General features: G+C 48.1%; 1 protein-coding gene across 1 annotated transcript; it reads left to right on the top strand.

Moving 5' to 3' along the window:
• The first annotated feature begins 4,933 nt into the window (after positions 1 to 4,933).
• On the top strand, positions 4,934 to 7,675 carry LOC139971064 (uncharacterized). The gene is made up of 2 exons (XM_071977241.1): positions 4,934 to 5,100; positions 5,548 to 7,675. Exon 2 carries the CDS (start codon positions 5,549 to 5,551, stop codon positions 7,673 to 7,675), a length of 2,127 nt encoding a protein of 708 aa, XP_071833342.1. The 5' UTR covers positions 4,934 to 5,100; position 5,548.
• Positions 7,676 to 11,477: the final 3,802 nt, after the last annotated feature.

The following is an 11,477-nucleotide window of genomic DNA, read 5'->3' as shown; positions in this document are numbered from 1 at the left end:
CCATTCTCAAACAATGGAAACTTTGGTTTGGCATAGTCCCAGGCATCATGAATGGCTGCTGCCAGACATGTTAAGTGATGGGAATGCTCATCAGACTCGACCCCCAAATGCCCCCCATCTCCAAATATTTGGTCGGCTGGAAATATTTGGTCTGGCTGGAGAACCTACTGGAAAATGTTTGGCATACAGTTTAAAGTATGTTTATTGTCAACAAATTCCCAATTTCTGGTGGACTTTATTAATTCTGACAATAAATTCACTATATTTGGGTCAAATTTTCCTAACTATTTTGGAATAATTATGGCATTTTCTCAACTCCTGATAAGAGATAGGGTGACATATTTGAGTTGATTTCAACTGCAACTTTTTTTTGGGGGGTCTATTGATACTTTTTCATGGGGGGGGGTAAAATGATGGTTTCAACACGATTATATTGTTTTGTGGGTGACCACCCCACTCCCCCTTGACACCTATGAATTGCATTGCTGAGATTGGTCACCCATTCATAGATGCTCTACCACTTCCTTAGATCTGACATGGTAGAGCTCAGTATACCTAACACATGTTAGGTCTCAAGTTGTTGTGTTTTGAAGTGAATCCTTGATCCTAAATGGTTCCATGAAAGACATCAGTTAACTCCGATTATGCATTAACTTCAACCGTAAACTGGCTTTAACATAAATAAGATTAAAATGCATTTTAAATCTGTGTTCCGATGTTGCAGGCTTTTCAAGTGAACCTATGTGAAAAAGTGGGGTACAATTAGGATCCAAAGTCTCAATAAAACAGGACAGAAACTCAGTCCCTCTTCTTTAAATGCCTTTTTATAAGGTAAAAAATAATTTGTCAAAGGTATAAATATGGTCAACATGGATGTGTAGAGGCTTGAACTGGGGGCTTAAATGAACATAAATAAAGGATACCATTTTAGATGCCATACATACAGTCATGTAGCCTATATGGAAGAGCGATAACAAGTGTTACCAAAACTGGATACGGTACTTGTGAAAAAAAATATCTTTCTATGCAGTTTCCATCCACATCATATATTATTGCCTCCTCCTTCATTGAAAACTGCCTCAAGTTTTAACATTTTTTTTTAATCTTAGTAACAGAGCAATTAAGGTATGGATATGGGAGTTGGCCATTGTTTTCTAATCTTGATAATTTTAAAACTTGTGCCTGCAGCTCATGGGGGGAATTCCCCGAGACCGAAGGTCCGCGAGACCGAAATTAAAAAAAGGTCCGCGAGACCGAAATTAAAGAAAGGTCCGCGAGACCGAAATTAAAAAAAGGTCCGCGAGACCGAAATTAAAAAAAGGTCCGCGAGACCGAAGGTCCGCGAGACCGAAACTATTACTAATAATAATAATAATAATACACAGTTCTTATAAAGCGCAAATACACACTTAAGTCTCAGTGCGCTGAAAATTATTAACCCCTGGTCATTGGTAACTTGTCACACCCACACACCAAAGTGTGCACAATTCAATCAATCTCTCCTGGGGCACCACAGTGCACCACAACCACGTGTCCCCCCGGGAACTTCCCATAGGGTGCAGCCACAAACCGGCGCACGCAACTATATTTACAAGTTACCTCGCAGGTCCCCATTTATACACCTGGGTGAAGAGAGGCAATGGAGATAAAGCGCCTTGACCAAGGACACAAAGCAATGATCTGGCCAGGGCTCGAACCTGTAATCCTTAGATCACAAGTCCACTGCCTTAACCACTTGACCACACGGCCCTACTAGGCCCCACGACATCGTCGTAGCCAGAAATTTAAAGCGGGGCACATTTTGAGATTGATATGGGGGGGAGGGTCTCTGTTGAGATTTTTGGGAACAATTGAAGGTCCTTAGATGCGATCTGGTGCAATGTTTTTCCAGTTTCATCATTATCATATGATATCATATTATCAGCAGATTTTTTTCCTGTTTGAATTCTTTTACATGTTCTTTTACATATTATATCAGAAAGACAAACATAGTTCTCTTTATAATTTCTCCAGTAGGATGACTCTTGTTTATTGTCCAATGTCTGGACTTTAAAGCAGCATTTTGCGTCTTTTTTTTCTCTCAACCTCAATGAATCCACAATGATAACGACATACATAACTAGCTTATCTATTCAAATCTTACTTCAAATGGTGGCATTAAAGTCGAAAAATTTAAAACTTTCAACTGTTTTGTTTTTCTCGAAGATATTTTTTCGTTGGGATCCAAATAAACCTCGCCCATAATATGAATATTTAAAAGCTACAAACGTCATTGGCCAATACGTAATACAACACTATGCTTGATTTGTGTATGATTGTCTATGGCAGTTGTTCCAGGGAGTTGTTAGAGTCCAGCTCGGTTGTACCAAGTTACCAACTCGACGTTCATTGCCAACAGCCTATTGTTGATAGTTGTTAACATTGGCGGCGATATCATCAACATTTTAGGGGGGACGAGCAAACCCGTGTCTGATTAATATTCTCAACATGCGAAAAATGTTGATCGGCGTCCCGGGGAGAGTAGTGGTGTATACAGGGTCTTGAGACATGGTGGGGGTGGGTGGGTAGGAGGGGGACTCATAAGCCTATGGAAGAATTTCACTTTAGGAAGGGGGGGCATGACGTTCTTTGCCCAAAATTTCCAAAACCTTGCCCGAAAAATGGAAGCGTCACCATAGGTTGATGCTACGGGTATTTCTTGAAAAAAATACCTGTCACATTACCGAAAACCAGAAGCATTTTTGTGTGTTTGTGCTACAAAATGTACAAAAAGTTCGGAAGTTAAATTATTTTAAAATTTATTATGAGGAAATTGTGTCAAATGTTACGGGCTGGAGGTTAAAAGTTGACCCCTAATTAACTTCGGTCTCGCGGACCTTTTTATTTTCGGTCTCGCGGACCTTCGGACGGTCTCATGGACTGTAATCAGCTCATGCACCTTCAAGTAGGAGTCATTGGAAGCCTGCTGCTGGTTACACCAATGGGTTTAGGAATATGTTTAGATCATATTTCAAATTACCATGTGTGAGCAATTCCTTACACGATACAATTGCTGAACTGATCAAATTTGACTGGCATTTGAGGAGAGTGAAGGACTCTTATAAATATTACACATCTGTAATTTTCTGGTATCGTAACATCACTTTAGGGTAACGTGAATTCATGTTTTGAGACTGTTCCCTTTTGACTTTGAATAACAACATAACCCCTCTTAAGGGTCAGAGAAAGAACTTGGAGAGGTGCAAAAAAGAAAGAAGGAGAGGAGGAGAGGAGGAGAGGAGACCACACATTTTATTCAAAAATTGATTTGAATCTAAACTATGATTCTCTGTCCCGCCCCCCCACCCCCTTTGTTTCTTTGAAATAAAATACTTAATTTTCCAATGTCAATGCAAATATGGAGACTGTAATTTCATTCACAATACAACACTCAATAAAGACCCATTGTATCCTACGCAAACACCTGTTTCTTGTGTTCATGAATGACAAAAAGTCTGTTCTCCTTTCCACTAAAAAACAACAGCTCTGGTGTTCTAGTATTTATGAATGGATGAACTAGAGCCTTGTTTCCATGAAACAGTTGCATTTTGTACAACATTCAAATTTATTTATTTTTTTATGATATACTTTCAGAAGTTTTCTGCTCAATCTTTCGAGATAGTTGAAACTGCCTTCAGCATTTACACTTATTTGTAACAATACATCCAGCTGGTTGAGTTGCACAAATTTTGGGGTAACATTTTACGGATTGGGCGTGATTTAAAAGGGTTTAAGTTTATTATTGTCACCTTTTGGATTGGGCTAGTCACTGTCCATCTCTAGGGCCCCTTGTATGTTTTAGGGGCATCAGGCTCATGGGACCTCCTAAATTTATTTATTTTGTTATTTCGATCACTGCCTGTAGGGTAGTGTAAAACAGTGAAAGCCAGTAGAAATAAAAAATAAAACAAACTAAATGCAAAATATGCCTTTAATTATTCAGTACACACCCAGTACCTATAAAAGTGATGATATTTACCCGTGTACCATTGCTGAATCTAGGTGTGGGGGTGAGAACCCTCACACCCCTCTATGTTTTTAATTTATTTATTATTTTTATTCATTCTTCCTTGGAGCCCCAACATTTCCACCCATGGTCAAATCTTGTAACAACTAGGTTTTTCTAACAGGAAGCTTTATTAAGGTTAAATAAAGTGTATTTGGATTGTAAATTTGGTCAATTTGGCCAGTTTAATTCTTCAGAAAAGTGTAACTGATGTAACCTTTGCAAATAATGTGTATGTGAGCATGGTAAGAAGGGTAAACTTGAAACAAATGTGTTGTATTGAAAGACCATTAATGACCATGTAATTAACATGGTCCATCAGTGAAACTTCAGCTGATTGGATGAAATTAGACCATTTTAAGCCTTAAGGGGCAGCTAATCCATATAGCTTCCAGGGCCTGCAGGGGGTCCCTGGATCCCATAAAGTGTTCAAAGCGAAAGTAATAAAAACCTTAGGGCTTTTAAACATACTCACTAGTGTAAATAATAATAATACTCTGTACAAATGATTTATACCTTAACTTCCCATATGGCTTTTTCCCTAGGCAGTATGCTATGTACCCCCATCCTGCCCTAGTGTGCCTTATATGTCTGGTTATTGATGTAACAATTGTAACCAAAAGTAAATATAAAAGCTTATTAAACTTTTATTTTATGGATGTCTAAATATTTAAAACATGAGATGATGTCAAAATACAGAGGGTTTAGCTGCAACTGACAATGCATGGGAAGTGCTGTTTCTGGCAGTCTGGAAGGCATTTTTGGCAAAATATTTCTTTGATTTACTTCGCTCCTCGCTTACCTGTCTCCTCACAACCTTAGCACTTCATTCTACTGTGCCTATAAAGTCTTGGTAAAATAATAACACTGTGCGCCCTCTATGACCGGGCCCCCCCCGGTCACTCCTCCTTTTTCATCCTACCATTAAAGTGTCTACACGCAAAAATTCTTGTGGAAGTTTCCCTTGAATTTTGTCTTGGATTTCTTTATACGATCGTTGGAATTTCCTTTCATTCGGATTCGGTGGAGTTTTGCAGTCTTTTCCAGACCGATAAGTATCCTTTTTGTTGAAAGGGAGGGTTTTGGGGACTGTTTTCTCAGTGCGTTTCCGCCTTCGGGCGTTTTTTGTGCGGGGGTAGCAGTTCCGCGAACTGCTTAGGTTCCCGCCATTTTCCTCCCCCACGCTATAGGCGTGTTGTTTTCATGTTCTTTCATGTTCGTAGCATGTTGTTTTTCGTGTATTTTCATGTTCATAGCATGTTTACTCGTTATTATTTTCCTCTTCTATATATATTGCTCTCTCACGTTCTTTTCAGCTTGTTTTGATTGTTGTTAGGCCACTTCGTAGCGTTTGTATTTACCGTTGCTAGGTTACGCTACGTTCCACCTATTCTCTGTTAGCATGTTCCTCCCCCAGATTATCTCCCGTTCTCTTGTTAGCTTCATTGGCTTTCATTTTTAAGCTCTAAGAATTATACCTCCTTGACTCGAGAGTTTTACAGCATGTCTCGTAACCAGCTGAAGTGTGTCAGCTGCTCGATGTTTCGGCCAGGCAGAGCCTGGGACGAGCACGACCTATGCCCCAAGTGCAGATCCTGCACCAGACGGGACCCCTGCCTGGTCTGTATAAAATTCTCGCCGACCCAGTGGCAGGAGATTGATCAGTGGCTCAAGAGTCTGCGAACCAAGCTGCAGGGCAAGCTAGACTTGATCCCGAACGACATCGGGGCAGAGGATATAGGAGGGACGGGAGAGAGAGAGGAAGAGGGTGAGGTAGAGAGAGAGGTGGAGGAGAGTGGCCAGGAGAGGGCCGAAGGAGAGAGAGAGGAGAGAGAGAAAGAGAAAGAGAAAGAGAAAGAGAGAGTACCCCTAACGGCCCCGGCGACGTCCGGCGTAGTTACGACCAAAGGGAAGGGCAGGAGCAAAGGGAAGGCTCCTGCCAAGAAAAGACCTCTCAAGAAGAGGCACTGCTCGGCCGGGCTAGAGGTTACGCCTCAGTGTGGACCGCAGCAAGATAGACCCACGGAGCGCGGGCCGCCGGCCACAGAGAGCTCGGGTCCGAAAGAGAGTGCGATCGAAGGGTCAGTGAGACGGAGCCGGTCCCATAGCAGGGAGCCGGAGAGGGAGCCGGAAAGACGGGTCCCTACTGAGACCCCGACCCGGGAAAGCAGGGGGAGAGAGACCTCCCGCAGACCTAGAAGAGATAGATCCGGAACGCACTCAAGATCCCCGAGACGGAAGGAGAGGAGAAGACACTCCCCGACCTCCGACGAGTCTTCAGAGTCGTCTGACGACGGCTACAGGAGAGCGAAGAGGAGGCGCCGGTCCCCGAGACGGCGACAGGAGGAGGAGCCAGCATGGCTGGCTCAACTTACCGGCCTACTACGCCCCCTGATAGAGCAGAGAGTAACCACGGTGACCGACAAGGCACCAGGCTCCACAGGCTCCGGCCCTACTACGGCCCCACATCCGGTCTCGGATCCAGACGCCCTGGACTGCAGAGCGTCGGTAAATCTATCCGGCTTGGAGGACGAGGGGGATCTTATGGATCCCACAGAACCCCTCGACTACGATCCTATGGAAGATAGCCTTAGTCGAAGCTACGAACCAGAGGAGGCTCCCATAACAGGAGGAGCGCTCCCCCAAGAGTTAATGGCACGGGCGGCCGACATCTTCAGACGGCACCTGGGGTTCGAGGAACCTGAGACCCAGCCACAGAAGGCAGGCCGGGTGTCCAAACTCACGGCAACCGGCGAGATGTCATCGAAGCCAAAGACCACCATGCCCGTTGATGCAACATGTTATGATAGATTCGAGGCCATAGCCGATAAGAACAGGTGGACTGCCTTCCCAGCCAGGGCAGACAGGGCAGTCAGGGTACCAGACGAGGCCTGGAGGGCGCTATTCAAATGCCCAACCATCCCCCAGGAGGCCAAAGAAAGGCTGAAGGCCGAGCATGGGGCCTCATCTTCCCAAACCTTTAAGACTCCTGACCAGAGAAAGCTGGAAGAACTTCTAGTTGAGGTGGACACAGCGGCCCGCTCAGGCATGAAGTTCGCCTCAGTCCTAATGCTGTCAGCCGAGGTCCTTATGCGGCACCACCAGCAACTCCCTGAGGACGACAGCCAGGTGTCCAGGGATGAAGCGGGCCAGCTCCTCCTACTGCTAGGACCCCTCGTAAGGCTCGCATACGACCAGTTTGCAAGAGTCGCTACACGTTCCGTAAAAGCCCGCAGGGAGAACGTCGTCTCCGCCATCCGCTGGCCATCAACCGAGGCAAGGAACAGAATGCTAGCTCTGCCAGTGCTCGGTGAGGACCTCTTCGGAGGCAACTTCCAGAAAAAACTACAGGAAGAGGTAGCCCGGAGAGAGACCCTGGCTAAATCGGAGTTTAGACCCTCGGCTACACAAAGACCGAGACCCTTCCGACCGAGGGAGAACAAGCCAACCAGGGGAGCGAGAGCAGCACCCGCCAGACCACTGAGCAGAGGAGCTCTCAGAGGAAGAAGCAGGGGAACGGCATACCGCCCGACCCGCTCCTGGACACCGAGAGGAGGCAGAGGCACAGCGCCTCCCAGACGGGACAACGACCGCTCCTCCACGCGACCGTCGTTCGCCTCCCAGCCCTAGGGGTGCCCACCTCACCGCGGCCATTCCGCAGGTGGGGGGGAGACTGACAAACTTTACCCAGCAATGGGAATTCATTGGCGGGGACAAGTGGGTGTTGGACACAGTCGAACACGGATACCGAATAGAATTCTCCTCCAGCCCACCCTTCGGGGGCGGAGGAAGACAGACACCCACACCCACAGACCCCGTCAAACGCCTAATTCTAGAAGGGGAAATTCTGGCCCTGCTGGCCAAGCAGGCAATTGTGGAGGTACCGGGAGGGACGGGACCACTCTTCCGGTCCTCTTTCTTTCTGACCAAAAAACGGGACGACACCTGGCGTCCCATCCTAAATCTAAAACCCCTCAACACAAAATTTATCAGGCCAAAACACTTCCGTATGGAAACCCTAAATATAATATTACCCCTACTCAGAAAGGGCATGTGGGCGGCGACCGTAGACTTACGGGACGCTTACCTACACATCCTAGTGCACAAGGATCACCGACGGTTTCTAACGTTCCGGTATGCAGAACAGGATTACCAGTTCAGGGCGCTCCCGTTCGGCCTGTCCACGGCCCCCAGAGTCTTCACGAGAATAGCGGGAGCGGTAGTCTCCTACCTCAGAAGGAGAGGGGTCACCCTGTACGTGTACCTCGACGACTGGTTGGTGGTAGGGAGCTCTCAGTCAGAGGCCGCCGACAACGTACACAAAACGCTCCATACCCTCCGAGAGCTGGGCTGGATCGTGAACGAGAAGAAGTCTCGACTATCTCCAACTCAGACGACCCAGTTCCTTGGAGCGATACTAGACTTCTCCGCCGGGGTAGCCCGACCCTCGGAAGAAAGGATCACTGCGGTCAGGACGACCACGCAACAGATCTTGTCACACCAAGAGTCACCCAAAATGATGTGGCTCCGAGCCCTGGGACTCATGGCCAGTCTGGTCGATGTAGTCCGACTGTGCAGGTTACACATGCGACCCCTACAGCTTCACCTCCTGAAGTCCGCAGACCCCACAGATCCGGACATGACAACACCAATCCACAGGTCGGAGGAAACCACTCAACACCTCCGATGGTGGCTCGACCCAGACAATTGGAGTCAAGGGGTACCTTTCACAATAGAGCTACCAATGACATCTGTAACGACAGACGCTTCACTCACCGGATGGGGGGCTCATTGGAGCAACCGCACAGCCTGGGGAACGTGGTCCCCAACAGAAAGATCATTCCACATCAATATCCTGGAGATGATCGCAGTCAAGAGAGCTCTGGAAACCTTCAACGAGCACATACAGGGTACAATAACCACGGTCTTCACGGACAACACCACAGTGGTGGCTTACATCAACCGGCAGGGGGGCACCCACTCAGAGAAGCTCTGCCGGCTAGCATGGGAGGTGATAACAGCAGCCGAGGATTCGGGCACGATCCTACGAGCTTCCCACATTGCGGGCAAGCTCAACGTGATGGCAGACGCCTTGTCCAGGGGGCATTTAGACCCCAACGAATGGACGCTGGAACAAGAAACTTGCAACAGAATCTTCGCGATCTTCGGAAAGCCGATGATAGACCTGTTCGCAACATACACAAACAGCAAGCTCCAGACCTTCTGTTCCAGACGGTTCCACCCCCAGGCCTACCACACGGATGCGATGTCCCTCCCATGGGACCACTTAGAGGCCTACGTCTTCCCACCGCTTTGCATGGTCGGGCAGGTTCTCAGAAAGATCCGGAACTCCAAGGGCAGGTTTATTCTAATAGCCCCGTTCTGGCCTCGCAGACCCTGGTTCGCAGAGATTCCCCAACTCCTCATGGACGTCCCAGCGAGCCTACCAGACAAGCCCCACCTACTGTCCCAGAGACAGGGAACACTCTCCCACCCGGACATCAAGGGGTTGCAGTTAGTTGCCTGGAAACTGTCCGGTCTTCCCTACGACAGAGAGGTTTTTCAGAGGCAGCTGCCGCGATGGCAGCCGACGCTAGAAGGGGAACGACCGCAAAGACTTACGATTCCCGCCTGCGGAAGTTCGAACAGTGGTGCCGGCCTAGACAGATACTGCTTACTAAGATCTCTATAGCACAGACTGCCGAGTTCCTACTCTCACTCTTCAGAGAAGGCAAACAAGTCTCTACAATCAAAAATTACAGGTCGGCCATCGCTGCCATCCACCAGGGTTTTCCAGACGGCTCCACTCTGGGCAATAACCTAGACATTGCCCAGCTCATCAAAGGCATGGCTAATCGCCGTCCACGAGTCAGACGGTTAGCCCCCTCCTGGGGGCTCTCAGCAGTACTGCATGCCCTGGCAGGGCCTCCCTACGAGCCAATGGCAAACGCTTCCCTAGCTGCCCTCACAAAGAAGACACTCTTTCTTATTGCGGTAGCGTCAGCAAGAAGGAGGAGCTGCCTACATGCCCTAACGACCAAACCGAACCACATCAGATTCGAGGGCCATGGGGTGAGGATGGTTCCAGACCCGGCCTTCATTGCCAAGAACCAGGCCCTGACCTTCTTGCCGGGAGACATCTTCATCCCGGAGATTAAAACCCTGTCATCAGTGGCCGAGGACAAACGATGGTGCCCAGTCAGGGCTTTGAAGTGGTATTTAAGCAGGACAGAGAAGTTAAGACAAACAACTTCCCTCTTTATCCTGCCACGACCACCCTACACATCGGCCTCCAAGGATACCCTGTCCAGATGGCTAGTGGAGACAATACGCCCGTTCACAACGGGGGCTGCCCGGCCAAGAGCCCACGACATCAGAGGGATCTCAGCCTCCACAGCCCTCTTTGCCGGTATCCCGATAGAGGACATCCTCAAGGCGGCAGCGTGGAAAACACCAACTACGTTCGTCGCCTGCTATCTAACTGACACACTACACGCCGAGGCGGCATTTGGTAGCGCGGTGATGCGAGGTCCGGCGGGTAATAGGTCCCACCCCTCGGGCCTCCCACCATCGGGCAGTGCCACTCGGTGCTAAGGTTGTGAGGAGACAGGTAAGCGAGGAGCGAAGTAAATATTCCAAAACTTACTGGTTTGGATATTTACGAGTGACGAGCTTACCTGTCTCCATTCCCGCCTCCCTCCCCCGAGGAAGGTGGGACACAGCCGGACGGGGGAGCGGTCGTTCGACTTGACTCACGACTCCAGGCACCACACCAGATAGACAGAGCCAACTACGACTAGAGAGTCTCCGGCCAGGTCTATCGGTGAGTGTAACTTTATGTTTTTCGTATGCGTTTATATTACATGTTCTACTACGTATACGCTCTCACCTAAGTTGTTTTTGCGGTTAACAGGTGTCGGGTCTTACAAATTAGGCTCCTTGTTAGGATAAGGGGTAGTTACGCCTGCAGGGTCCAGGAGAGTGTTCCCCCTGCTCCGCTGCGCCGGAGAGGGTTACACTCCCCCCTGCTAGGAAGGCGTCAGTGACTTTTTGTTAGGGGCTAACCTAAGGGAGTTTTCTCGACAGGAGTTGTTGGGGCTGGCTAGAGGGTCCTAGCCACCCCCTATCTTCGTAACCGTGAGGCCACTTTTTAGGAATGGTCTCATGAGAAAGGAGGAGTGACCGGGGGGGGCCCGGTCATAGAGGGCGCACAGTGTTATTATTTTACCAAGACTTTATAGGCACAGTAGAATGAAGTGCTAAGGTTGTGAGGAGACAGGTAAGCTCGTCACTCGTAAATATCCAAACCAGTAAGTTTTGGAATTTATATGCTAAAGGCCAACCGATGAAGGTGTTCCACTTAGTTAGTACCACAATGATGGTCAGGGCCTTTTTTGAGAAATTCTAAGTGGGGGGGGTGGCCATTTCACAA

The sequence above is a fragment of the Apostichopus japonicus genome, chromosome 8 (genome assembly GCF_037975245.1).
Source record: "Apostichopus japonicus isolate 1M-3 chromosome 8, ASM3797524v1, whole genome shotgun sequence".
NCBI lineage: Eukaryota > Metazoa > Echinodermata > Holothuroidea > Aspidochirotida > Stichopodidae > Apostichopus > Apostichopus japonicus.
This window is presented reverse-complemented; position numbering and strand designations above follow the sequence as displayed.

Coding starts and splice junctions, on each gene's coding strand:
- LOC139971064 (XM_071977241.1), top strand. CDS start 5,549: ATGTCTCGTAACCAGCTGAAGTGTGTCAGCTGCTCGATGTTTCGGCCA.